General features: G+C 46.7%; 2 protein-coding genes and 1 long non-coding RNA gene across 7 annotated transcripts in view; 1 reads left to right on the forward strand and 2 right to left on the reverse strand.

The window, feature by feature from the left end:
• The window catches only part of PTBP1 (polypyrimidine tract binding protein 1), a 37,870-nt gene extending 37,335 nt beyond the window's left edge, over positions 1–535 (reverse strand). Inside the window, exon 1 of one of the 2 annotated variants that reach the window (XM_006272515.4) lies at positions 428–535. In XM_006272515.4, the coding sequence (XP_006272577.1) occupies positions 428–435 (8 nt within the window). In that variant the 5' untranslated portion in view covers positions 436–535. The remainder of the gene's footprint in view (positions 1–427) is intronic. The other variant, XM_006272516.4, reaches the window with a different exon arrangement.
• Positions 176–27,896, forward strand: LOC102568560 (uncharacterized protein KIAA1958 homolog). Of its 3 annotated transcripts, XM_059719650.1 has the most exons (5): positions 176–314; positions 2,013–2,074; positions 19,619–19,695; positions 21,157–22,348; positions 26,232–27,896. In XM_059719650.1, the coding sequence occupies exons 3-5, from the start codon at positions 19,693–19,695 to the stop codon at positions 27,077–27,079; spliced, it is 2,043 nt and encodes a 680-aa protein (XP_059575633.1). In that variant the 5' UTR covers positions 176–314; positions 2,013–2,074; positions 19,619–19,692; the 3' UTR covers positions 27,080–27,896. The 3 variants fall into 3 exon arrangements, with proteins under 3 accessions (XP_059575633.1, XP_019339650.1, XP_059575634.1); XM_019484105.2 differs by lacking the exon at positions 2,013–2,074; XM_059719651.1 differs by lacking the exons at positions 176–314; positions 2,013–2,074 and adding an exon at positions 9,091–10,548.
• Positions 2,773–8,893, reverse strand: LOC132246511 (uncharacterized). 2 transcript variants are annotated; one of them, XR_009457838.1, is made up of 3 exons: positions 8,819–8,893; positions 3,479–3,616; positions 2,773–2,803 (listed from the first exon to the last, which is right to left on the reverse strand). It is a non-coding gene; the product is annotated as an uncharacterized LOC132246511 (long non-coding RNA). The 2 variants fall into 2 exon arrangements; XR_009457837.1 differs by lacking the exon at positions 8,819–8,893 and having other exon boundaries at positions 3,479–3,626.
• Positions 27,897–27,907: the final 11 nt, after the last annotated feature.

Raw genomic sequence — 27,907 nt, forward strand, 5'->3', positions numbered from 1 at the left:
CGCCCCGCCCCGGGCGCTGCCCTCCCCCTCCCGAGCCGGGCGGGCCTCACACCCACGCACGCCTCTTGCACAAGGCCCGGGCGGGTCCCACGGGGGAGGCCGGATTCTCTGGCACGCACACACGCGGGGGGGAGGGGGGGGGAGCACGCAGGGGGGGGAGGGGGGGTCTCGTGCGGCTGCGCGCGCTGCTCCGAACGCGGCGGCGCCAGGGCCTCGCCTCGCCTCAGCCGAGGGGCCCGGGCGGCTCCTTCCGCGGGGCCCGGGCGGCGGTCGGAGCGCGGCGGCGGTGCCCCCCCTTCCTCGCTCGGTCTCAGGTAACCCGCGCCTCACCTCAGCCGCGGCCCCGCAGGGACCGCCCCTCACCTCACCCCCCCTCCGGTGGCCTCCTGCCCCCGCGAGGCCCGTCCGCGGGCGGTGGGGAACTCACCCGTCCATTGCACACGGAGGAGACCCGCAGGGAACGGAGCGGAGGCGCCGGAATAGCAGGAACGAACCCAACGGCTCCGTGTTATAGACTCACAAAATGGCGGCGGCGCCCGGCCCGCCTCACCCGCGCCGCCCCCCATTGGCTCCCGCGGTTGTCAACCTGACAAGTGAGGCGGGCATCCCCTGCCACCGGGGGAGGGCTCCGGAGCTCCTTCTGCGAAGCTCATTGGTTGTCGGAGAGTTTCGGGGCAGGGCAAAGGGGGAGTGTGCGGCGCCATTGGAGAAGCGTCGGGGGAGGCCTCTTCAGGGGCGCCATCTTGAGAGCGGGAAAGAAGCCCATGCGCCACACTAGGGCGCCATCTTGGATGGGGGCAGGAAAAAAACGGAATCAGCCTACTGGGACGCCATCTTGAATGCGGGCGCGAGCGCCAACGTGCACATGGAGTCGCCATCTTTAGGATGGGTCAGAGACTCACGGAGGGAGCCATGTTGAATGTGGGTATGCTGTTGAAAACGCTTGCCGGCCATACTGAGCATGGGCAACGAAGCCCGAAGGCGTCATTCCGCCAGCCATCTTGAGTAGGGGCACAAAGCAAAGGGACCCATGCCAGATTCAAGTTACCGTGCAGCATGGGGGAGTCCTAAAAGGCAGTGATGTAACGTGCACTTGGCTTGTTCCTTTTAAAATGACACTTATTAAAAATGAACCCAACCACATCAGTTTGCATGGAGAGGATAAAACTGTTTTCAGATGCCGGAGGGGAACCAAGGCGTGCAAAACATTTATCTGCTCCACGCAGATGACAGGATGCTTACCAGAAGGACTGATGTTTACATCCCAAATCTCCCTTCCTCCGTCTATCCTAACAAGTGCCCAATAGTTCATTCCTTCCTCTTTGCTGCATGTGTATAGGCCACGATTCTGCAACAATTCACGTCCCTGTGCCCACGTGGAGTCCCTCTATAAGCTCCTCCAATAGGGACTTTATTAGTATTTTGTCTCTACGCTGCACAAAGCCCCATAAGGCCCCGATTCTGATCCGCCTTTGCACATCCATTAATATAAATCCAGGATTGGAAATATCTGTATGTCCAGCATTGCCAGCTCTCATGATTTTTGGCGTTGTTCTTGAAGTCTATGCTTCAGGAATGGGAACAACTTAGTTCTTGCTTTTGTACATGTCTATAACTATAAATATATATCAAAGAAAGAGCTAAGTTGTTCCCATTCCCGAAGCGTAGACTTTAAGAAGAAGCCCAACGATCATGAGAGCTGGCAACGCTGCACGTCTCCTCTAGCAATTACAAAATGGAAGTGCTAGAATAGACCAGGGCCAGCGACAGCAAATATTGTTAGTGGTATGAGGTTAAAAAAGAAGACGACGAAGGGTCTAATATAGATGAAGCTTAAGGGCATATATGTGCCTTACAGACTGTGCTTCCACGTTGTCTCGGGCATGTTGGGCAAGTGCAAACCTGGAACTATGCACATTTCTTAATGCTGCCAGATAGCAGAGGGCGGGCAAAATAAAGGTAGAAAAGCTATAAAAATTCTGGAACAAATCACCGCTTCCTCTTACACACAGATCGCTCTGCTGGTGGTTGCTGCCAAGGTCTCAGTGTCCCACAACCATCTAGGGGAAAGAAAGTAAGTTCTTAACCTGTTATTACTTCCTTGTATCACAACAGCGTCCAAAGGTCCCAACTGAAATCAAAACTCTGCCGCTGGATAAGTAAAGATATAGGCCTGCAAGAGCTTGAAATTCAGATGAAATGGATAGAGGATGGGAAGAAGGATGCGTCTGCCGCGGAGTTGAGGCCCAAGGAGATCAAGCAACTTGATCCTGCCTAGAGCTAGACCCGATGATCTGCAAGGTCCCTTCCAGCCCCTAACAACTATGAATCTATGATCAACGAAGCAGATGGGAAAGCCCAAATCTCACAAAGCCCAGTCCTGCTCCTTGAAGTATGCCCCGGCCGAGACTTACTGCCCGAGGAGAGTTTTTCAGCTGAGTCTTGCAGATAGTTTATGCCAGCGTCATTAAGGGAAGACCTATAGGATATTGGAAAACCCTCATTATGGGTGGGAGAGAACTGGCTTTACCTGCTGATAATGAAAGTTACCTAGGCCAGTACGGAAAAACTTGAAGAAAACGCATTCATAAGTTTCATTAGTACTAAATTTACTTAACACTAATATGAATGAAAACCATTTTATCAGCAGTTATTAACACGAAAGTGGTCCACGGCATGTGCAGCCATCCCCAACTACTGATCACCTGCACTTAAAGCAGAAGCGAACCCAGATACATGTGCGTGCCATCAACGAACTGGTTATTTTTTCTAAGCCGTCATTTGTGTTGTCACGGTGCGGTTTCTAAAAAAAAACAGGAAAGAGTGAATGCCATAAATGGGACCTACTATTTTGACTCAAGCAATCTCAGCTTTCCCATGAACCTGTTAGATAAAAAGTTGCACAACCGAAAATCAGTTTATCAGATTTCTTCCTATAGCATCCAGTTCCAAGCAGGCGCCTCCTCTGACTGCTAGCCTTTAACTGAAAAGGTTTGATATGTTCTTGGCGTCTTGAACTACCCATTTGTTCACTCCTCCTAAGGGTGTTGCTCAGGTAATAAAGTTACTGAGCAACTTTTTCATCCTTTCATCCTTTTCACAGACAGCAGATATGCCTCCTGGTAACATACAGGGAAGCATTTGAAAGAAAAATCGCTCCCTAGGAAACTTGCTGGAAGGAGGAATTGCTTCTCTTTCCAACCCCAACAGCCAAAAACCTGAAAATGGCTACAAAGAAAGGAAAAGACATTGAGCGTGAATTAACTTTCGTACTTAGCACAAGCCAGCAGGGAGTTCTGGTTGCGTAAAAGGCTTCTCCCTGCCCTCCAGCCCCTGTGGTTACTCATCTCATCTCTCAGTTGAAGCCCTTCAAGAGACACACCCAAGTTTTCTTTCTTTTTGAACCCTTCCTGTTAGCTATCTTGTATAGAGATTAGCACACTGTGCCAGGACACCTTCCCTGCCCCTCTTTCCTTACCTTTTAGAGGAAGATTTTCAAGCTGATAATGCTTTTTCTTGTGGGAGACTTTTCCATGCAACTCTCTTCCTTAGCAAATCAGTATCCCCCACAACTTGGCTTTTCTGACAGCTGCTCCTCTTTTCCAGATAAAATAAGCTGAGAAAAAAAAATTAAAATGTTCTTTCTCTAGATTAAGTCATAGATTCATAGATTTGAGGGGCTATAAGGGACCTTGCAGATCGTCGGGTCCAGTCCCCCTGCGCTAGGCACTAGAAAGATATTCTGTGTTCGAACATAATTAGTGGACTGTATACAATACATGCTCACGGTGGTTATAATCTAAAGATCACCTCCATACCCTTTCATTTCTACCCAGGAGGACTTTTACAATCCTTTCTCCTATGCCTGAAGAGGGGTGCTTGTGCCTGAAAGCTTGCAATTAAAGATTTTTTTTTGCAAAGATCTAGTTGGTCTAATAAAAGATATCACCTCTCCCGCGAGCTCTGATTCCATACACTTTCTATTGTTCTGTACTCATCAGTTTTTTTATCATGCCCAGTCCTACAAACACGTATACACTTGCCACTTTACTACCATGAAGAGTTCCAGTGAACTCCAGTGCTTCTCCTTTTCCTCCTTGTCAAACACGATCCCCTTTTTTTTTTTTTAACATAAGTGGTCTTCAGTTCAAATAGTGGTTTGGTTTAAACCAGTATCTGCTACACCATAAGGTACCAGAACATTTTCTGGCACATCATTCACAATGCCACATCGCAGCACTGGAAACAGTCAGTCTAGAACGAACAGAGAAAGAGAAAGTCTAGACTGAAAAGAGAAAGAGAACACACTCGCTTGCATTTCTTGCACTCTTAAAAAAAATACCCCTCTTGTTAAGGGTGATTTTTTTTCTGTACATATTTCTTAGCCATGGATTTTTTTTAATTGGGAAGCAATATCCAGTGTTAGAGACCGGAGGATTATTTTTCCCATCAACCTGTCGCTGATGTTGAGTGTACAAGAAGCACTACAAATAAAAATGAAACCAGTGGGCTGGCATTGTGTAACCATATCCAACGAGTAATATAACCTTATATTACTGAACAAATTCGACTTGGAATTGAGACCCTAATATATTTTAAGTTAGAATTGCTTCTGGTTAGAAAGAATTGCTCCTGGTTAGAAAGATTTCAGGAGCAATTCTTTCTAATCAGGTCATGAAATCCCTAAAATAAAATTCCCCAAATGGAATTGCTTTGGTGGCCAGGCTACAGTCTGGTCCATCCTTTTGGGGAACAGTTTTTAGCATCGTACCAGAAAGCTCTGCTTGCGACTTCCACCAGGGTTTCCTTTTTAAATTTTGATTTCCGTGTTTCAATCTGATATGACAGACATAGCAAGATGCCATTTTTCTGTGCATAAACCAAGTTGTTTTTGCATCTCGTGAAACTCCTTTAGAAGTCAGTGCTGTTTTTCTTCCCCTGGCCCTTCACCCCAACCTCCCTAATCCAGTACAAAATGAGACCTCTCTCCGTGCTATTCCAGTGTTATCTGCCCGTGTTATTTCAGCACTTTTATGTCTTCACTTCTCTTCTTAGATGCTTTAAGATGACTCATTTCCTGTGCAGGATGAACCAGCCATTTCCTGGCTATTGAGTTGAGGATTTTTTTTCTATCAGGCAGTCCTAACTTTGAGTTAGTCGATGTATTTTCTGGTCCTCCCTCCCCACCCATCACGCCAATCTTGCTTTCAGTTTTATATAAGGATGAAAACAACAAACCATGTTAGCAAAAGTTGCTTTGATATCATTCAGATACTCCCTACAGCCTGGGCTTAGACACTCAATTTTTGGGCTATGGAATTACACTCCTGCCAAATTTAACAGTTCCAAATTTAGCAGAACTATGCATCAGTTCACTAGAGCCAACATCTTGTCTTAATTTAAACGAGCCAGTTTCAAAGCATGAAACCAGGAATTAAAAAAGATAATTTGAGTGCTAGCATTAAATAAGTGCATTACAGCGGGTTACTATTCCAATGACATTCTCATGATTCAGCTAAGCGCCAGCCATGCCGTGTGTTGGAACTGAACTTTGTCTAGTTCCTATTAAAGAAATTAAATATTCAGCGGAGTGGTAGCTCTCTGATATTGCTCTAGTTTTTCCTTATTAATTTTGTTCTCATAACTCGAGCTCCTATTTCTACCCTATACCCCCACCTTCTTGAACGACTACTACCTAATACTTCTTCACCATATAGCCACATACCTGCTGTGCAAACCTACCTCCATCAAAGCCTCCTACTTACAAAAATTGGCCATTGCATAGTGACCCATGGTACAGCAGTGCTGTTCCCATCTCATTATCTCATGTCTTTCAAATAATTTATTGCTTAACATATACTAAAAGAAAGGTGTTCTCCTTTTAAATACCTCTTCCATGATATTCAGATTTATTATTCTGCCATGCCTCTACTATAATGTGCTGAAGCAGGTAAATGGAAAAAAAATGGTTGAGTTAGGGATACCGTCTCTTGACTGAATATAGCACACGGTTGTGTGGATCATCACTGAATAATTCATACCCTTAATGATTTATTCATGCACCAGAGCTGGATACCTCCTCTGTGACTTTCCATTATCTCAGATAGAATGAAAGTCCCTATTAGACTGAGCGGAGTTGAAAAGTGCCTACAGCAGCATTTGTTTTCTAGCCATTAGCACTGCAGACTTTCATATCATTTAACTGAACTTCGGATGAACAGAGCAGGTGTGCAGACAAAGCCAGTCCCTTGCGGTGTGTTGCAGATAGTTGGGCAAGGCAGTCAAGGCGAAGCTCTTGCAGATCCAATGCCAGATCTAACTAACTTCAGTCTGGGTACAGGGAATTATATTTTCTTTTAAAGTAACTCCTTGGGGGGTTAAAAAAAAAGTGGGGCCAGGGGGATGACATCTGTAGTTCTTCAGTAGTGTGTAAGAGGCACCCTTAACAAAGATAAGTTCAAAGTAAATGTGGCTCCTGGGATTTTAAATTGTGGGAACGCCCTGTGGCAGAATGGCATGTATTTGGCAGCCGTGTTGGTCTGAGACAAAAAGAAATGCAAAACTCTGGAACTCTTGGTTCAGAGATGATACCTTTTATTAGACCAACTATGAAATTGCAAAAAAAAATATATATCTCTCTATATATATAGATAGATATATAGATAGATATATATATTTCTACAGACAAGGCTCTTTGGGTGAATCATATCTTTTATTAGACCAAATTAAATAGTTGGAAATATTTTTCTTTCCAAGCTCTCAGATTTAAAAACCCTTCATCAGGCTGACAAAGCATCTGCAGTTGGCGTGTGCTCTTCCTGGATGGAAGGAAGAGTAAAGAAGCCAGAGGCTGGTCTGCATGCAAGACAGGCAGTCAGTGAAGATGTACATTGAGGAGTGAGTGAGTGAGAGGCAGGCTTTTTCTTTTACCTTTATCTTTTTCTAAAGGCTTTCAGGCACACACACCCTTCTTCAGGTACAGGGAAAATTAAAGATGGTATAAAGTCCCCATAGGTAGAAGATAGACACTTTCATGGGCCCAGAGGAACAGACTTCCACCTTCAGCTTCCTCCGTGCAAAAATGAAGTTTATTTTCTACCTATGGGGACTTTTTACCATGTTTAATTTTCCCTGAGCCTGAGGAAGGGCCGTGCACCCAAAAACTTGCAGAAAAAGATAATTTTTTTTGCAATTTATTAGTTGGTCTAATAAAAGGTATCATCTCTGAACCACGACTTCTAGATTTTTGCATGTCTTTCTGTGGCAGAAATCACATCTTTGTCTGAAGGCAGACAAGGTTCTTTGGGTAGATGCAATATCTTGTATTAATAATAATACCTTTTTAATAATATCTTTTAGTATTAATAGTCTTTAATAATATTTTAATTAATACTGTTTTATTAATAATAATTAGGCCAACTAAATAGTTGGAAAAATTGTTCTTTGCAAGCTTTCAGGCACAAACACCCTTCTTCAGGCCCAAACAAAGAAGGGTGTAGGTGCCCGAAGGCTGTCAAAGAACAATTTTTCCAACTATTTAGTTGATCTAATAACACATATCACATCTGCCCAAAGAACCTTGTCTGCCTCTGTCCTTAGACCAACACGGCTACAACCAACAACCCTAAATTTTTGTCTTAGGACATTTCAGTTTCTCTGGTTTCCCCCTGTAGAGCTACAGGTCCTAAATCAGCCAGGGTAAACAGCCACAGCGCACAGCTTCCCAGCCTTGCAGGAAGCTGATCAAATAGCAACGGCATGAAGTCATCCTTTCCTTGGACTATTCCTGGTAGTAGGTACTACCCTCGCAGGAACGTTGTGCAGGATTGGGACTTAATGCATATCCCAAGCACACAATCTGCATCGCACATACCAGTTCCCTTTGTCTGGGACGCAGGAGACGGGACACTGCGTGCAGCAGCCCGGTCTCCCTTTGCACAATGGGAAGAGCTGGCACGGAGGGTTTTTTTTCCTTAATTATCTCCCGCTAAAGACTTGGAAAAGTCCTGATTTTTGTTCTCAAAAGCATTCTCATCAGCAGAATGAGAAATGCCAGGGACAAAAAAAGCTTGAGAAACTGCCCAAGTTGCTAAAAATGAACGTGAATTTCTTCCCTACAACCTCCTTGCCTCTCCCTTCCCCTGGCCTCAGCTTCGCAGAGTGGTCCGTTTCCAGCCCTACAGCATAGTTTGCATTCCAGAGGCAAGAATGAACATTTATTTATACAAACAACCATCCTTGCTTGCACATCTCAGGGCTATATCCCTAAGGCGAAGAAATACACTTTCTTTTTTTCGGTTTTCCTTTCTGATCTCCTTTACATTGCTACATTTCCAGGCCTTTAATCAGGAGGGACTTTTGGAGGGAAAGATTAGTGCACTTTGATCATTCCTCCGTCCGGCAGATCTGCTCAGACATGGACTGAAATACTCTTTCATTTCCCTACAACAGTAACATTTCATTACTCTCCAAAGATCTTGCCACAGTTCCCTCAAATGGGTTTTGTGGGGGAAGGGGGCTCGCCAGGCAGGATTTAAAAGCATTCCAGTTCAGTGGAACTTGCAAAAAATTCAAGCCCTGAAACCCAAAGGCCTGATTTTCCTCAAAAGCATTCTGCAAATCATTTTTTCCTCCCAGTTTCTTAGCCCCGCCATGGAGATGTATTAGTTCTTGCTACTATCAAATGCAGAAGCCGACATGAAAGCGAGCAGCGCGGTAGATGAAACTTCAGCCACCAGGCAAGTGCTACTGAGAAGGGAAAGGCAATTTGGGAGCACAAAAGCTCATCCATTATTTCTTAGGGTTCTCCATCTCTCACCTGTCGGACTGCGGTATCGCTCACTGAAATAGTAGCTCATCACCTGTGTCTTCTGGCTGGCAGGTCACCTCCCATTGCATCTGGTGTTTAATTGGGGATTGCACAGATGCTAGATGGCAACGAACCTGGGCATTTGTGTTCTGCAGCTTGAGACAAGGGAACCGGGGCACTATAAAAAAAAACCTGCAGGAAATTCTCCACGCTGGTAGCGAGCAGCTTGCAGACACGAGCTATCTGAGTCTAAACACAATCCATTTTTCCTCTGAGCAAGAGCCAAATTCTGCTCTCAATGGATGCAACCAAATGGGCTCGTAACATGAGCGGAGTTCAGCCCAATTAATTTAAAATGTAATCTGCTGGTGAATTTGATTAGTCATGAACCAGGGGGGGGGGTTTGCTTTCTGGCGTTCTTATTTATGAAGCAGCTTGTATAGACAAGACTTGTTTTGTAGAACAGTTTCTGAATCATCGAAGGGGAATATGACCAAAAAAAAAGCCCCCAACAAAAAACAATCCCCACACACAAACAAGAAGGAAGTAAAATTGGTTTTCAGCTATGTTCTTGCTGCCGCCTTTTCAGAAAGAAAACACAGGCAGCTTTTGTAACACTCACAACCAGGGAATCAATGAACTAGTCTAATGAATGAACTTGGAACCTAAATTTCCTCAGCGACTATATTTGCTGAATCATTATTGATATTTTTATGGCTCTTATTTTATTACGTTCTCCATAAATTCACCGTTGGAAGCCTTGCAAGTGCCCGTTCCAGCATGCTGCTGTTTAAGGTGAAGTCCTGCCCCCGATGCATGAGGTTGCAGATAAGGGGGTGCATCGCCTGCACAGTGCGGGGTAAAGGGGGGCTGCGCTCGGGAGCAAGGCTAGGCCCTGAGCTGGCGTCGTATCCTCAGCAGCGACATGCGGCAGGGCAGGAAACGTTCAGCTGGCAACCTCCCCTGCACCAGTCTGCTGGCTGGGGTAGGGTTTAGCTCTGATCTTGCAAATTTTAATCCGTGGTCCCGGAGCAGGCTGCAGCACACCTGTGCTAGGTTACACGTGCTGCATTTTAACCTTCGCCAGGACTTTATAACAAAACGTCTGGCAGACATGAAGCCGTACCACCTTCGACATAAGTGAAACGCGTGTATTCAGCCCCTGGCTACCACAGGATCCACGTGCCTCATCAATTATTACTCATCTGGCATAATGCAAGTACACTGAAGAGCGGCATGTGCGACAAGCACGTCCTGCTAGAACGAAGCAGCAATCTCCTTGCTCTCAAGGACACGACCTGCCAGTGCCTTTTTCAGGAGGAAGGAGCGGAGATCTGCCTCGCTCCCCATGGGCTGCCATGAGTCGTTTTGAGAATGGCTAAACAGGGCCTGGAGCAGATCTGTCATCTGCTGGACCTAAGCCTTGGACCTGATGGTCTTACAAAGTCCCTTCCAGCCCTAACGTCTATGAAATCCTGATTTACTGTAGGCATCCTCTTGCTTCCCTGTAGCAATCTCTGGAAGGGTATTTGGAGCCTGCGGCTGCAGTGAGTCGGGGAGGGAAAAGAAAGGGACATTATGGCAATTGTTAGATGGGAGGCCATGATCTCCACCTCTTCCTCTCACCCAGGGTACGGGCAGATGAACGTATTATACCGAGTCACGTAAGCAAGGGGGACTTCTATCATTGTCAGCTGCTCCTCGGTAGCCGTGTCACACATATCTGCTTCTATTCCCTGGTAAGTAAAATCTAACCTGGGGCAGTTTACCCCTGAATGAAACATGGCCCAGCTGTAGACTCTTCCTCTGTCTGTCCTCTGTTTGTACCCGAAAGCTTGCAAAGAACAATGTTTCCAGCTATTTACTTGGTCTAATAAAAGATATCACATTTACCCTAACAGCCTTGTCTGCCTATGGCTAAATGACAGCGGTGTCTCTTCCACGTGCCGTAGGATAAGGGCAGCCACATGCAATGGTTACTGCATGTCTTTTAAACCCAGCATAATTTGTTCCTCTGTCCATTTGCCCCAGCTCCTCATTCCTCGCCCCGTTCAAGCGTCTCTCCACAGCTGGGGATGCTCTGCGTGCGCTACAGCCGCACAAAATATTTTTGCTGTTGCTTCTCTACAGATCCCGCATGCCCAAGCCTTTCTGCAAAAGCAGTAAGGCTCAGACAGCAAGCCCTTGTGAGTACCATGCCTGCCATGAGTCCTGCATTGTCATGCCGCCTGATAAAGACATCATTTTCCCAGGGCTTCAGCTCTATTAAACATGAAGCTCCAAACGATTTCCTTCTTGGATCAAAGATGCGTTTGTTCCAGTGCCACTTAAGTTTAAAAGGCAAGAATACTGGGAATGAATGAAACCTCCCTAGTGGCAGCTGCTGAGGTTCAATTGGTTTGTCAGTACCGTAATTATGCAGCGGACGTCTCCCGTTTGCTGGCCCATATGTTCCTGAAGGATGTTATGTAATGGAAAAAGCACAGTGGCGTTTCTCTCTCGCAGCTACCAGGTTTTTTCTTTCATGGCATGAAGACTTGCTTATGTTTCAGGTCGTTAAAAACCCCGAGAGCCAACATGCCCATTTTGGCTCCTGCTGAAGACTAACATTGCTCGTACTTCAGCTATCGAGATGGAAGGGCACGAACAGCCGTGGCCTGGCGCCAGCCTGCGAGACCTGTTTATTTTCCTACAACGGAGGCCGGCTACATTTTCACATGATTTTCATACTTGCAGCTCGTCTGTGAGAGTCAGCGCAGCTGCCGAAATAACGCTAGGAATCCTTGCCACCACGTAGTTTAGGCGATTCTGCGGCTCAGCAAAAACCGACGCGTGACAAATATTTCCAATCCCGCCGCTTATTGAAATATCGTGGACTGTCAAAAGAGCACGGAGGCCTGATCTCACAAGAGGCGAGAGGCAGTGGGAACAGAGGGCACCCAGCTCTCAGGAGCCAAAGGAACAAAAGAAACACTATCTGTTAGCACGTTTAATATTTAATTTGGTAAGACTGATACTGGGGCAGTGAGCATGCAGGAAACAAAGGCAGATAGCATTATGCAGGAGAGCTTAGTCCTTTTTAGGACTGGGGCCTGAACTATCACTTGTACAGGCTTAATCCGTGCACCCAGTTTTTCACATGCAGCTGTGTCCCTTGCACGCCCGACGCGCGTTCTCTAGATCGGTGTTTCCCAACCCGTGGGTTGCAAGAATATATGAAAGTGTCACAAGCAGTCTTTAAAAACGGGTTCTGCTTTAAAGAAGAAAAATGTGGGAAACCATGGGTTTTCCTTGCAGGCTGGCAGAGGTCCAGCCTGCAAGGGGCTGCTTGGCCCTCCTGCCCCACACAGTGGCGGGGCAGGGGGTAGGGGGCAGTGGGTCGGGGGTGAGGGGCACCGGTCACTGATGTTTACAAAGGGGTTCGTTCTGGTACAAAAAAAGGTCGAGACCCACTGATCCCAATGGGCTCTGAGCAGCTTTGGCCCAGCCAAAGAACAGCTCGGAAAAAATCCTTCCTTGCGCAAGACCTTGAAGCCTCAGGCTGGAGTCCCAAACGATAGCTTGGAAACTCTTGAAAGCACGTTGGCTAAAATAGAGAGAAACCGCTCCTGGATCATCTTCCCATCCCGCTCTTGCAACATGCAAGCAGCCGAGGCTTTAATGTCGCTTCTATAAACCGGTGACCCATTGCTCCTCTCTCTCCACGTCCGCGACCAAGCTTTTCCTATTGCTCCAGGTGCTCATGGGGTTTCACGGTCTCCGAAGGCATCGCAGCCCGCTCTTGGCACAGAAAGGGGCAAAAGCAGCAGCTGTTAGAAACAGGTAGAACGGCACAGGGCCCTCGGGCTGTGAGCCTTCCCCAAGCTTGCAAGGATACTGCACATCTCTTATGCCTCTAGAAGTGGTTTGGGGAAGGGGGGATAGTGTCTCTTCCTGAGCATCAGGGGACCCTGAATCATGCAGGAGGCTTTTTCTCCTTGGCTTTTCGTGCTGCCATACTGCTGGCCCCAGGGTCTGGGCAGCATGGAGGAGGAGGCTGCAGTGGGTAAAATAAGCCCTGTGCCCCCCGGCACCCAGATCCCATGATGTGTCCCAGGTTCTCCTGCCTGTTCTCCACCTCTTATGCCAGGCTGCCTCAAGCCCTTCCATTTGGGGTGCAAACAAGGCTCCTGGCCCCCATCCCTGTACTGAGTCACCTGTGATAAAACAGATTTTAAGTGTTCCTGGTGGGAGGAGATGCCTGAAGACTCAAAAAGGCAGCTGAAAATTTAGGTTGCAAAGTCTCACTGGTATCCACGGTGCATCTTCACTCATCACACAGTGTTTCAGCAAGGACATCTTCTCCTCCCCCCGTTCGTTGATGGGGCAAGCAAGGCACAGAGTAGAGGGAGCACTTTGCCCTCAGTCACAGGACACGTCCTTGGGAGTCAAAACAGAGCCACTGGACCGTGCTGCCTCCAGCGCTGTTTCATTCCTTTGTTAATAGATTAGCAGAAAACGGCCTTTGTTATTTCACTGTCTTAGATGAACTGGAGAAAGAACCACCGAGTAATATTGGAAATCATACCGGTTTTTTAGCCGCCGTAAAATAAGAAGACGCAATTATGGGTGGATTGTTTCTGATTTGGGATGGGCAGTTCCAGACAGGAATTTTTAGGCCAAGTGTCAGGCAGATAAGAGACAGACACACAAGCTATGAACCGCTCTCATCCCCGGATTATAAACAGCAATGTTTCTGTGCGCTGCTAAAACTAAACACTGAACCGTACTTCTAGCTTCCTGCGGAGTAAGCATCTTGGCGGGCCAGGAGACCTCGGTCTAGAACTTTGCACTCATTTTTGCTATTTCCAGGCTGGTTGCAGGTCCTGTGTTGTTTTACAACACTGGAGGCAATGCGCAGGGATGGTATTTTTACCCCTGCAACATCTAAATTTAGGAGAAGATGAATCCGCGCATTAAAAGCAAGCTTTTCTCTGCCGCATTGTTGAGGTCACGGCCAGCACCACGACCGGCGTGGGCTTGACGAGGGGCAAGGGCAGGGGGATGGATGTGTAAAGCCTGTTGCCAACCTGGCCCATACAAAGGGCATGCTTTCGATATCTGGATTGGGCGTACACCTAAAATACGACTGGAATCAAGCTGCTCTTCTTGTCCGAGTCCCGGCATTATTAGCAGTTTAGCACCCTCTGGTGGAAATCTGTTCGAGGTCTCTCTTCTGGACACTTTAAAATTCAAGTTATCGGATCATGTTCTCAGCAGGCCAGTCGCTGCTGCAGGCTGGCCAGCCCTGAGCGTTCACGAGTCAAGCGCTGAAGCCATGAAACCCTTCCAAAGAACCTCAGGTTTTTGAACCAACTGGGTTCAAGCTTTTTTCTGCAACCAGAGGATCTAGACATGATTTTTCAACAAAATGACCCCCGTGACTCACCAAACCAAGTCAGATTTACAGCACAATCATAGAATCATAGGAAATCAGGAGGTCACATCTATTCCAACCCCCGGCTCAAAGCAGAACCAGCCCCAACTACATCATCCCAGCCAGGACTTTGTCTAGCCGGGTCTTAAACACCTCCAAGGATGGAGAGTCCACCACCTCTCTGGGTAGCTTGTTCAGTCAGGAGGGCAGACAACACATCTAGACGCTCTTCTGACATCCTGCATCCTCTTCCTGCTCTTCTCCTATTTGCATGTAGGAGAATAGAGTTGGGCTGCGACACTGCTGCCTGCATTGCAGTTTGCACGCAGAGCGGCGTGCAGGATTGGACCTTCACGTTCCCCCCGTGCAGAGTAAGGATCTGATCCCACAAAGGACGTGACTTCCAAATGCAGGATCTAATCCTGCAACTTTCCGGGTAACGTGGGACTAGGCCCTGCGTGGCGGTAGGAATTTGGAGGGTCAGAATCAGTCGTCTCCCTTTTAGATTTTTTAAGCCAAAGGCTCAGAGCATGTGCTCCGTAGCTAATTTCCTTTTCATTTCAACTCCTTGTTATTCCTCCCCTGTGGGGGTAAAATATTAGGTTCTATTTATATCATTCCATGTTTTAAAATTATTTTTCTCCTTTACTACATCTGTTTTTAGTGGCTCATTACCGACTCTCGGATCCAGGCTCTCCTCTGCCAACCGGCTGCAGATTTCCATTAGATTTGTCTAAATACAGTTTACCCCAGCACTTAAGATCACATTGCAAGGATCTTGGCTTTGGAATGAAGACCCTTAGGAGTGGAAACATAATGCAGAGGAATGGTGGGGACGAGGATGGGGTCACCGATGAAAAATAGGTTTTAGGGCCCCGTTCTTTGGGAATGTGTTTGGACTCCTGGACGAAGAACGTATGTGAGGTCTCTGTGAACTAGCATTAGCCGTCAGTTTGGTCTGTGTCTGTCTCTAAGCTGGCACGTGCAAAGGGAACTGGCCCTCCCTCGCCGGGCTTTGCTGGATGGTGAACGGTTTCCTGTTTTTCCGACTCGAATTGTTCCCGTTTCCCGTGTCACCTCGTCAGGAGGTTGACATGCTCCCAGCTCGTGCGTTTGCTGGTATTGTGCCTGGCAGCTGAACTTTTAGCCTGCAAAATAGGCAAAAGAAACAGAACCAAGATTATCAGGAGTAGGAGGGGAAAGGAACTAAACTAAAGACAAGGTCACTGATGGGCCTTTTGTACGTCTATACAAAGAGTCCTTTTACCGTTCATGCTGCTGGCATAAGTCTACGTGCGTTATAGTAGATTTAAGGGTCTTCAGCATACCATGAACAATACACAGGCCTCCCCTTCTACTCATACCAGTAAATGACACAGGCTCACATTTTCAAAAGTGTTTTTGGGTGCCTTGGGTCCCCCCACCTTGCAAGAAAACCATCTTCAGAATGTGCTGAATGCCCGTCCTGTAAAAACCAGGTCCCTTTGAACCGTCCAAAATTGGATGCACACAAGGAGCAAAGGTGATATGATATCCTGAATTACTAGAAGCTTGAGAGCGGGATTGCTGTACACTGATGTCCTAGTGGCATTGAAAAGCCATAGGAGATAGATGTTCCTTTGAAAATACCAGGCTAAATTCTCTAGGATACAGGGATTAACGAGTCATCAGATCAGCAGCTGACGTCGTGTCAGTTTGATTATGCAGATTAAGTTGGTCAAAAGGCACAATCCAGCAGCTGGGAGGTCCATTTTTATTTAAGTGAGGGTAGGGGTCATTTAACTATAGCTGGTTACCAAGAACACTTCGGGATTCCCGAACAAAGATGTCAGTTCTGTTCAGAGCCCGTCACCGGACTGCAGCGCTTCCTGGAAAGATCATTAAAACACCACATCATCGCTAGCAGTTGCAGTGCTGCTAAAACAGCCACAAAATCTGCATAGGGCCTTATCTTCATCTGCACGTGGCTATATTGACTATGATCAAGGAGTAATACTGATTTGTAGCAGCTGAGAATCTCATGTATTTAAGGCAAATACATCCTTTCAGTTAACAGTGGTGTAAATCCAGAGTAACTCCATTGACTGGCTTCTCTGATGCTACTCCCCATGCAAGAGCAGGCATGGGCTGGAAAGTTATTTTAGTGGGTCGCTGGACTTTCATTAAAAGCCAACTATAAAAAGAAAAAGCCTTTTTAGAAGAAAGATCCGGAAAGGGAAAGCATGTGTTTCGAGATAAAGGGAGATGAAAGGGTCCCATTTAGGAAGCTTGCGATAGAAATCAAGAAGTTCAATTGCCAAGTCAGAAATTTCACGGCCTTATGACCAGGCAAAATTTCTTTTTATTATCTTCTTCCCACAGTACAGTAGCTGTAAATGCCAGAGCATTGGCATAAGAGTTCCTTTTCTCTGTCCAGACAATCCAACCCTTTTGGGAAAAAAACTGCTCAGGCGGAAGGAAGTCAGAGGCCTGGCTTGCCTGGACTTCACAAGAGAACAGGAACAGGCCGACGGGCAAGAATGGATCCAGAAGCAGGGTGGATTCAGTAAAATGCCTGGCCTTAGACTTGTCGACAGCCAGATCCTGCACTCAAAATACATTTGCTGAAGTGGTATAAAACTCAGGTTTCAACGTGATTTTTGCTACCATTTAAGCCTAGCATTTTTCAAAAGGAGCCACTGGTTTTTGCTGAGAAGCGCTTTCACAAATCCCAGTCTTACGTGTGGTTCAACCACCCAGCTTGCGAAGAACATGTCAAACAGCTTTCTAAGCTAAAATTATCCCTCCCGGCCTTAGAAAAAACCATAAATAGGAACATCTGGGGAGGCAGTAGCGAAAGACATTGGAACAGGAGAGCTTTGCAGAGGAATGGGGACGCAGGCTCTGCGAATGCTCAACAATTTGCGCTCCAAAACAGGAACGGTTCTCATGACCGTTATCCCTTTCCTGCTGGGAGGTAAAATAAACTCAGCAAGAGAGCATTTACCCCCCAAGCCTCTCTCTTGACTGGAGATAACCAGTGATCTGGCTTGGGGGCTGAGGTTTCAGTTGGGGGGTTTTTTTGGTTTCCCTGTTGGCTGCTGCTTTGCTGAGCATTTGGAAATTCATTTGTTTTTCCATTCGGCTATCTGTCATTGAATTGGTGGCCTTTGTCCCTAGCTGAGCCTCTGGTCCTTGCATTTAGCCATCCCTGGAGGACAATGCAATGGGGACATTTCTGCCCCATTAGGAGCAAGCTAGAACCCAGGCCAGCACCCATTTCACTGACCCACATGCCCTGCTCTCTTCCTCCTGGCTGCCCAAGGGGCCGTCCCCCAAAAAAGCATAGGAAAAGGGCCTGGCTTGTGGCTTGGTGGTTAGAGCACAGAGTCAGGGATACGGGTCCAAACACCCCCTGAGCAACAGGGGGGTGGATCTAGAACCCCAGCCCCCCATTTCTTGGGCACATGCCCTAAGTACTCAGCTACTGGGGCTAAAACATAGCAGAAAGGGGCTGCTCCATCCGGCATTCAATGACATGCAGCACCCTCCACGCCTGATGCCCCATGCCAGCCACAGCGATTGCCCCTGCAGTTCTGCCAGGGGTGGCCTCCCCCATTGCACCTGCCCCCTGGCAGAGGAGCCAGCGCAAGCTAATTAACTCCACTGTACTGGCCGACTCAAGTACTATCCTACGGTGGAGTTATTTACTCTGCTGCAACATGCATTTAGAGGATGACTGGGGCCTGAGGGTGCTACCATGCGTGGGCTACCTGCCTGCTAGCCCCACGCGGTAGCACCCTCATGCCCCAGCCAGCCGCTCCGCAGCACGTTGAGCTGGGGTGGAGCAGCTCCGGGCTGGCAGACTGACTCCCTGGGCCCCCGCCAGCCAGGGCTGCGGCCCCGGGCACATGTGTAAACGTGATACCTGGGAGCAATAAACTCCAGCACAAATTGCACCAGAGTTTATTTAAGCTCACTCATTTCACATGTAGATGCACCCAGGAGGAACAAGAGATAAAGATGTTTAAGTTTAGGACTGTCTTGACACCTCTTTATATAACCATTCGCCCCCAACCCCAGGTGAAGGCATTTAGGAAGGCATGACCTATTCAGCCCTCTCCCTGCTGGCACGTTTGAGTCGATAACCCCACAGACTAACAGAGGCTTCATTTTCATCCAGGCAGCAGTCCTATGTCTCTTCTTCCTGAATCTTTTGGCCAAAAGCAACCTGGTGAGCTCATCAGGGGGTCAAGGGTGGAACATCAAACCAAATGACCCTTGCATTGTCCCTTTGGTGCTGGGAGATGAACGGACATCCAAAACCATTGTACTCTTTCCTGCTTGTATGCAGCCAGGCTTTTCCTGAATTCAGCTGATGTATCCATGCCATAAACCCCCTTAGACACTGTATTCATAATAAACAGATGCTCCATTCCCATCAGCCGAGGGAATAAATTCCTTCCTTTCTGCACACTCGCCCTTGTTCAGAGAGCAAGGGATGCAACATGCATCCTTTGCGAAGCAAATACAGGCTTTTTTCTCACCAGAGTGAAATGTCACCCTGGGGACAGCGATCAGCTTGACAGTTGGATGAGCAGACAGCGGATTTCTTTCTCCAACGCTTTCAGTCTAGTACCTTTTACCAGCATTAAATGCGCAAGGTACAGGACAGCTTGCAAGCTCTGTGATGCAGGGATCCCAGTCACGACCTGTAACTTTCTACAGCATCAAGCACGGTCCGGCCCTTCTGTGCTGACGCCTCTGGGCGTCACTCCATCACAGTAACTTATTTGAGTTAATACACCAGCTCTCCATGCAAGGATAGAGAATGTGCTTCTATTCATCAAGCTTAGGATGTTCAAAGAAGCTTTATGTAGACTGAAGGTTTTGTTCCAAACATGAGCTTAAATACACAGAGAGAAATAGACAATACCTTAAAGTTCCTCCACCGTTAAATTTCCCTTTAAAAACGTTAAATAATAGGGCAAGTCTATTTTGCTCCTAATTACTTATATTTCTGTTCCTGCTTGGAGAATTAAAGGCTACAGTGCTGTTCTGTTTGTGCTTTAGGTAGTGCAGAGAAGCATTTAAAATATTCCATATGTATAATTCATGCTTTATTTTGATTTTGATTGCAGGATCAGGTCCCTAGAGTGTACCAGAGATTTACATGAGTAGCTTCTCCTCTGTTTAGTCCCACTCAACCTAATGGAATTATTCCCATTAGTAAGTCCATCTCTATACAGCTAGTCCCCGTTAAAGGTACCACCTCAAACCAAAAAAACCTTTGCTTCTCACATTAGTAAAGTATTTGCAGGAGTGAAACCACTCAATTTTTGCTCAATATGAGACGTTTGTTGGGAGCTGTCACTCAAAATCGAGAAATGAAATATATATGCTGATCATTCCAGGTTCTGTGAAGGGAAGGAGGAGTATTTAAGCGACAGACAGTATTTTCTACCAGAATAGCATATTCCACAGCAGCATGGTGAGTACACTGTCAAGTTTAGTATAGCTCACTGGACATTGTTAATTAGCTTTAAATATGTTATTGAACTTGACTTTAATTCTTTTAGAGCCCGTTTCATCTTTTTTTTTCCATAGGCAAAATGTAAAATGTGCTGCTTGTGAGTAGTCTTACAAAATTGTTCTAACAAATACGATCTTGTACACGATGAGAAAGTACCTCACTGCAAGGGGGATTCTTTATAAAAGAAATTATTTTTAGTTACAAAGGTCATAGACTCATAGAAAATGAGGGTTGAAGGGAGCTTAGGAGGTCACATCTAGTCCAACCCCAACTACATCAGCCCAGCCAAGGCTACGTCTAGCCGGGTCTTAAAAACCTCCAAGGATGGAGAGTCCACAACCTCCCTGGGTAACCTGTTCCAGTGTTTCACCACCCTCCTAGTGAGAAAGTTTTTTCCTATTATCCAACTTAAACCTCCTTTGTTGCAATGTGAACCCATTGCTCCTTGTCCTGCCATCTGCCCCCACTGAGAACAGCCCAGCTCCATCCTCTTTGCAGCCCCCCTGCAGGGAGCTGAAGGCTGCTATTCATTCCCCGTTCTGGCCTCTTTTTTCCAAACCAATTCCCCCAGCCCCTGAACCAGTTTTGCTGTCCTCTGCTGAACTCTCCTATTGGCCACCTCCTTTCTATAGTGGGGAGGAGGCGGGCAAAACTGGACACAGTGCTCCAGATGTGGCCTCACCAGTGCAGAATAGAGGGGAAGAATCACTGCCCTCGATCTGCCGGCAACGCTCCTACCAATGCAGTCCAGGACGCCATCGGCCTTCTTGGCAACAAGGGCACACCGCTGGCTCATATCCAGCTTATTGTCCACTGTCACCCCCAGGTCCTTGTCTGCAGAGCTGCTTCTTAGCCAGACAGTCCCAGCCTATACTGGTGCATGGGATTGCTCCAGCCCAAGCACAGGATTTTACATTTGTCCTTATTGAACCTCGTGAGATTTCTTTTGGCCCAATCCTCCAATATGTCTAGGTCACTCTGAATCCCAGCCCTGCCCTCCAGCATATCTATTACTCCCCCCAACTCGGTGTCAACTGCACACTTGCTGAGGGTGCACAGCATCCTATCTTCCAGATCGCTGATGAAGATACTGTTTTCAGGGGAGCAAACTGGTTGAATACTGACCTGGATGGTTATACCTTATACTTTCACATTAGAAAACAATCTTCCATTCATATTTCCAATATCATAATATAACAAGTTGCATTTGGCTTTATTGTGAAATTCATCATTCAGAGATCTTCACAAATGAGCTCCTACAGTTTGGAAATTAAGTTTGTTGACAAACAGCATGAAAAAAGCCATCAAATCAATTATTCAGTTAAAGCGATTAAAATTAGCAAGGTGCTAGACAGCAGCTCCTCTCGCCCCATTGTAACGAACACCCCGTTTTAAAGCCAGTTTTAAACCCCTTTGCAGGACGAGAACCTTGAAGATGCAACCTGCAGCAACATCAGGTCAATCGCCAAGGATCTGACCAACTTAGTGACTTGGGCGCACACTCATGGGACGATATGCAATCAAATCCCAGCCTTGGAAATTGTACAGGGCATGGACCGTCCCACCAGGGACAATTCTGTTCTATGGATATGTGTCACCGGACATGCCTATCACTGGCGCTGCGGCGGGGCGCTGTACTTCAGAAGCGGGGAGGAAAGCGTGGAACAGAAGAAGAGGCCCCAGACCTCTGATTCCTGCTCAGCGGAGCATAATTTAAGCGAAAAAAGATACAGGGTAAGCTCACTGAAAGCCGATTCTGAGAGCACAGGATGCCACAGCAGATCTCCAGGGATAGCTCCAAAGACCGAAGCCAACACGTGCTTCACAGCATGCGATATAGCAGTGCCACCAGAAAACCAGAGTGGACTTATTCCTCCGAAAGACAGCAGCTCCACCAGACCGTGCTGCACCGCAGAACAGAACGTGCTTCTAACGGCTAGTCGTGCCACAACCGACCGAGCTACCGGGCCGACGAAAAGCATGGAGGACCTGCAAGACATCTCTGACGAGGAACAGTTTGAAGCAGAGGAAGGACCCAAAATAAACTGGAATATTCTTTCAGACTCACAGAATAAAGAAGCCTTGGCTGAGTATGAACTGCAAGTGCAAGGCGATAGGAACAGGGGGACTAGCCAGGATACGGCCACCCAGACATCTATTTCTGTCTACAAAGGGAAGGCTGTGACGACCCCCTTTTTCCAAGAGATTTTAGAACGCAGCAGTCCAGAGAGCCTGGAAAAGCACTGCTTGAATTTAGTTGTTCCTCCTCCTGCTAAGTCCAGAAGCAAAACCTCTGGAGCAGGGAATCCCTCTGAATCAGCGGTGTCTAAAGAGCAGTTACCAGCAACTCCCGTCCCCAGCGTGGAAACCAGGGCCCTGTTTGAGCCCCCTGTATTCAGAGCTTTCCACGACTCCGCACCGCCTGGCGTGGTCCACCAGCTGTGGCCTTCTGAGCACGCTCCGTCGGGAACGGGGTTCGTCGGGAACGCTGCCGAAACACCGGGCGAGGAAAGCAAACAGTCAGGATCCCAGACCGCAGCAAGCGCTTTAGCCTCACCTACGCCAGGGAACGAGAGCGCCCAGGACGGCCTGCCTGCACCTTCAAACAAAAGTAAGAGTGTCTGGAGTTTTATTCCTACGTGGGGGGTTTTAAGCTCTTCAGCTGCCGTATTCAACCTTGCGTGGCTTCATTCAGCCACCCATCTCTGTATTTGGATACCTAACAGTGCCTGACGTTCAGAGGTGCTGAGCACCTTGGGTGCTGCTAGGCATTTCAAACAAGCCTTACTTCAGAAGACCGGGCCGCACGTTTGGGTGCCCAAACATAGATTTGGCTGGCTAGTATTAGCACCTGTCGAACGTTTTGGCCTTTACATTTTACTACGGTATGCTTTAGGGAGATGTGTCGCAGTGTGGTCAAGGAGTCTCACTAGGGCTCCGGGGGGATGCGACTGAGGGCTATTCTGGACTCTCCAGTGAACCAAGCTGTAAAATGGGCACCTCCTCAGTAGGGCTGTGGTCAAAGGCAGCAAGCCACATCACTCCCTCATGTGCTGTTGGCTAAAGAAACGGGCATGCCTTCGCCACGCTAGCCCCATGCGTGGTACCAGCTGCACACAAAACTACAGTCCTTGCAGTTAATGGCACCCAGGAGCATGAGCCCTGGTCTCAGAAGGAAAGAGAAAGAGGAAGTGATTTTTAAAAACAAACCCAGTTCAGACATCACAGGTGCAACTCTGCCTCCACTGAAGTCAGTGGCAAATTTCCCATAAACTTCCGTGGCACCAGAGATTCATCGCATGTCTTAGAGCCCAAAAGGTATAGATGCAGTTTAATAAAGAGATTTAAAATGTGTTCTGGCCAGGATGTGGGTTTAGCTATTGTTTCTGGTAGTCAAACAATACTCAAGCATTTTTCAATTGTAAAATTCACTCCTTGGTAGAGGCCGCTCGGACCGCTTTCCATCAGCTATTTTTACGTGACACGGTGTCACAAGACTCTTGGTAAGAATATGCTCTTTGACGAAGAACTGAGAGCCCTGCCTTGTGGCTGTTTGAAACCCTCCTGTGAACAATCACGGTCTGTACAAAAAGACATAATAATTACACCCTGTGCATATCTAACAAGCAGATACCGCTTTTTGCCAAATATTGGGAAGTCCGTTAGTGAACTGATCCGCTTCCTTTCCTAAATGATCAGGTTTTTTTGCCACCTGTGGCTAATCCGCTGGCATACGGGAATCAGTGGCCCATTAAAAACAAGTTGCTTCAGCTTTGGCAATTAGCGCACATTAAATATGCGAATATTTAAAGATGCTATAAAAAGAGCCAGAACATTTGAACCTGTAATTGTCAGCGTGCTTGCAAACTGTTTCACTCAAGTACAGAGTAGCTGAACATCTCCCCGATTTGAATGTAGGTTGACATTTGCAGACAACTCTGAAAAAAAAATTGGGGAAGCAGTTTTGGAAGTTGGAGCTCTTGGGTTCATCATCCCTTGCTCCATCCAGCTGCTTAGCGCTGTGACTCCATTGAACTGCTGCCTGGCTACCAAGAGCAACCTGAATATCAATTCAGAGGGATGCTTACTAGAAACACACATCTGGATTTTGAAGCAAACCTGTCTGGCAGTAAATAGCATATCTGGGCCATTGCTTGCTGCTCTGGTGAAGCCTCGTTCATTGGATTTGTATAATTCTTGAGGCCAGCACCTACAACGTGAGCTAAAGGACAAATCGCTGTAGACTTTTGCTGTGTATGGACTTATAACACTGTTGGGAAGTTTGCACGTTTCAGTAGAGGAAAACTGAGCGTATAGTTAAGTTAGGTGGTACTTTAAATTGAGTAAAGCTGCCATAGGTTTGACATTGTTTTGAAGAAAAGAAATTAAATGCTGAAATAGCACTCCAGGGCTCATCTCCACTTGAAAGTTTATTCAGACTGAGGTAGGATGTGAATTTAAAACACAGTAGGTCTCCCTGAGTACTTCCATATGGGGACTCACTCATTCTAGGTGTAGCTAAGGCCTCACAAACAAGAAGAAACCCTGACGCACAACTACAGTTTGCATGCATATTGCTGAAATTGAAAACCCCATCTCTCATCAGACGCCACTGCGAAGTCCTCCGAGAGGATCTTTGCAACGATCATTTCTGCCAGACAGCAAGATAAATGGCTTGCGGCTCGATACAGAGCTCAGCTTCTAGTCTCTGTGTTTATTGATTCACATGCCATTTCTGTCTTTGCATACACCACTCAGTAGCGCTAGCTACCAACCCCAGACATCCCAGCCATCAGCTGCAGGACCCCACCCCGCGCCCGCCTCTCTTGCACAGACGCTGGCGTGGGGGGGAATAAGAAAAGACCTGGACACCCTAAAGACAACCGAATTTGGGTTGTGTAATATGTGCAGGGAAGTGAGATCATGTGGACAAAGAGCAAAGGCAAAAGGCCATGAAAAATGCCTTATAATAGATGGTGTGCTACCTTTTGCACTAGTGACTTACCAAATGGATGTATAGTTATCATCCCTTGGTTCACATTACAACCACGCACCTTTAAGGTGGCTAACACGAGATGGACCGCAACGAGACCTTGCATCCGAAATAAAAGGCAGAAAACAGGATACGTGCACCCTCGACCATTGCCACTACCAAGAAATCCCACTACCAAGCTGCTGCCGTATCCATTAAGAGCCCCAAGATATATGCCTGCGTAACCCATGGCTAGCGCAGCCATCTGATCAGAAGTGCTGGGTAAGCAGTCCCCGCTACTTTCTGCGATGGGTTTCTCCCCACTCTTTAGGGCATTTGCAGCATGCAGCAAGGCTTAGATCATATTCTGGCCCTCTGCAAGAGGAGTGAATTTTTACCCTAAGCAATTTGCTTCTTAGACGACACCGAACTAGAACGATATGGATGTGCTACTGCCATGACAACCTGAGAAATAAACTCAGGTGGAATCCTGGCAGCCCTTTTTTAAAAGATATTTTTATTCACTTTTTCCTACTAAAGAAAATGCTCTCTCTCCATATATATTTTATTTGGTTAGTCTATAAGGTGTATATAGACATTGCCTTATACCTTCACCTGTATGCAGGCCAGCTCCCATTGCCTTCACTGATCCAAATTTACATGATAAAATATACATCTGAGTGTTTGCAAGTGGAGAAGAAGGTTTATCTGCTGCTTTCTGGATAGCTAAGGTTTGGATTTTGAGGCGCAGCCTTGCATGCCTTAGTTAGGTGACTGGACTCATAAGGAAGTGCGGTCTGGGTGTGCCCTTGATGAATCATAATCAGGCTGGGTAAAATTCACCCCATTCCCAACATGCAGGCAATTCAAGTTCCACCGTAAATCCTATTCTAAAGGGCTACCGGTGGGTTGAACTTATTGCTGTGCTGGGATGCATTTTACAAGCCACCGCATGGCATGAATTCACACCTGGCCTAATGCTGCTCCCATAGAATAAAACAAGCTCAAAGCAATATGACCGGGTATAGGAACTCCACTGAGTGATGCAGGGCTCCGGTTTTCTCCAATTAAAAATAAAATCCCCAATTTTCAGTTAAAAAAAATGCAATCCCAAATCCACGTTTTTCCACGATTAAAATGAAACGCCGCTATATACATATCTATATATTAGTTGTGTTTCCTTTAAACCATGGAAAATGGTGGATTTGGGATTACTTTTTTTTTTTGTTTGTTTGTTTTTTTAACTGAAAATTGGGGATTTGTTTAAAGCGGAGAAAACCAGGCTCCCTTGTGACGAGGACACTGCGTTACCTACCATCCGCAGAAGAACAGCAGCAGCAGCAAAGGCAGAAATTTCAGCGTAGGTGGCCAAGTACAGGCAGGGGTAAAACAGTTCAAGAAGAGGCAGGTGGGAGGACAAGAGCCCCAACCTAATGGGATCCTGCTCCCTTTAATTCTTTAGAGGTACGTGAACACAACTCTGCATTTCCCTTACTCCCTAGAGCTGTCTCTTATCTTTTAGAGGTAGTGAGGAAGTCAGAGAGCAAGAGAATCCGTAACATCAGCGACATAAAAATGTTCAGAGACTGGCTGGCATTACATTACCCCTCTGAAAAGCGGGAGATCTTCACGCTGCCGCCAGAAGCCCTCGATAATTACCTAGCCTCGTTCTACACGAACGTCAGGAAGCAGAACGGCGCCGAGTTCTCGGCCAGCTCCTTATTCTTCTTCCAGAGCAGTATAGAGAGGTACCTCAAGGAACACAAGTACGAGTATAGCGTGGTGAAAGGCTTCGAATTCGCAGTGTCTCAGGAAGCCTTAAAAGTGAAAGGCCAGCAACTAGCAGAAAAAGAGAGGGAGAGAGACTGGAGCATCCTGGAAAACCTGACAGATAGAGACGTCGAGGATCTTCGCAAGAAAGGCATACTCAGCCGAATGCATCCCGAAGGCTTCCTACACTTAATGCTCGTAAACATCGTTAGAGGGTTCGGGGCAAACACGCACCATCAGGCTCAGAATGTGTGGTGGGGGCAGGTTTTACTGAAAAAGAACAAGGAGGGATTAGAGTACTTGGAGTGGAAAGAGAATCTCAATGCAAAGGCAAATCCAGAGGAGTCAGGTCCATGCATATATGCCAAGCCTGATAACCCAGGCAGCTGTCCTGTCTGGGACTATAAGGAGTACGCTAGGAGGAGGCCTTTGGATATGTTTCATGATCACGATCCATTTTACCTCTCTCCTAAACCTTTGTGCTCCATATGGGACCAAATCTGGTACTGTAGAAAATCGCTGACCAAAACCAAAATGGAAAAAATGATGAAAGTTATCATCCAGCAAATTAAAGGATCTGAAAAGAGGTCCACCAAGTAAGAGGGTCAGTTGGATTTCTGCATCCCGATTTTGGGAGAAGTTTTTTTTTGGTCCGGTAGTTTTAGAATCGTTTAACGTGGCAGCACTTAGCATAGGTAGAGAGAGACAGCTCCTTTCCTCGGAGTTTGGCGTAAAGATTTTAAATTGGCTTTAAAATTACCATCACCTTCATTTGCCGATGAAGTGCAGGGCTTCCATCAATAGCAAGAATGGAATGAATTATTCAACGCACAATGCAAGCATGAAACATAATCCCAGATTTAAACCATTAATGTTCTGCTGAATTATTAGCTCAGCGCCTCAGAGAGCTAATGTTAATGTTGACAGGGCCCATATTTGAATAATATGGCTAAGAATTACAGGTCTGTGCAGTTTAGGGAGGGCTGGAACTGACCCGATTATAAACTGTATTTAGCAGCAGTCTTGTGTAACATCTCCTTGTATAAGGAAAAGCTAAGTAGGTGGAGTTGGCTTGGGGAAGGCGGGGAAGTGATGAAATACCACCAGTGGTTGCCAAATACTAATCTATAGCTATTCAGAGTGTTTTAAACAGTGTTCAAACTAGTTCTCTCTCTCTTTTCCTTTTCTAAGAGGGGGAAGGACTCTTAGATTTACTTCATTCTGTGTTTTAGGAAGTTACCAAAGTCAGCGCAACGTTTTCTAACAAAGCTATTTCCTTCAGTATAGCAGTTCTTGTTTTAGGAGAGTATAGCCAATGCGTTGGTGTATTCAGAGTTCTTCAATGTCTGTATTTTCTTAAAGTCTGGTTACAACTGTTGGATCGCTGGCATCTCTTAATAAATTCAGTTTGACTTGATCAGCGTTGGT

Source organism: Alligator mississippiensis, chromosome 16 (assembly GCF_030867095.1).
Source record: "Alligator mississippiensis isolate rAllMis1 chromosome 16, rAllMis1, whole genome shotgun sequence".
In the NCBI taxonomy this organism is placed as follows: Eukaryota; Metazoa; Chordata; order Crocodylia; family Alligatoridae; genus Alligator; species Alligator mississippiensis.

Coding starts and splice junctions, on each gene's coding strand:
- LOC102568560 (XM_059719650.1), top strand. Junction 22,349..26,231: donor GCCTGCACCTTCAAACAAAA/GTAAGAGTGTCT, acceptor CTTATCTTTTAG/AGGTAGTGAGGAAGTCAGAG.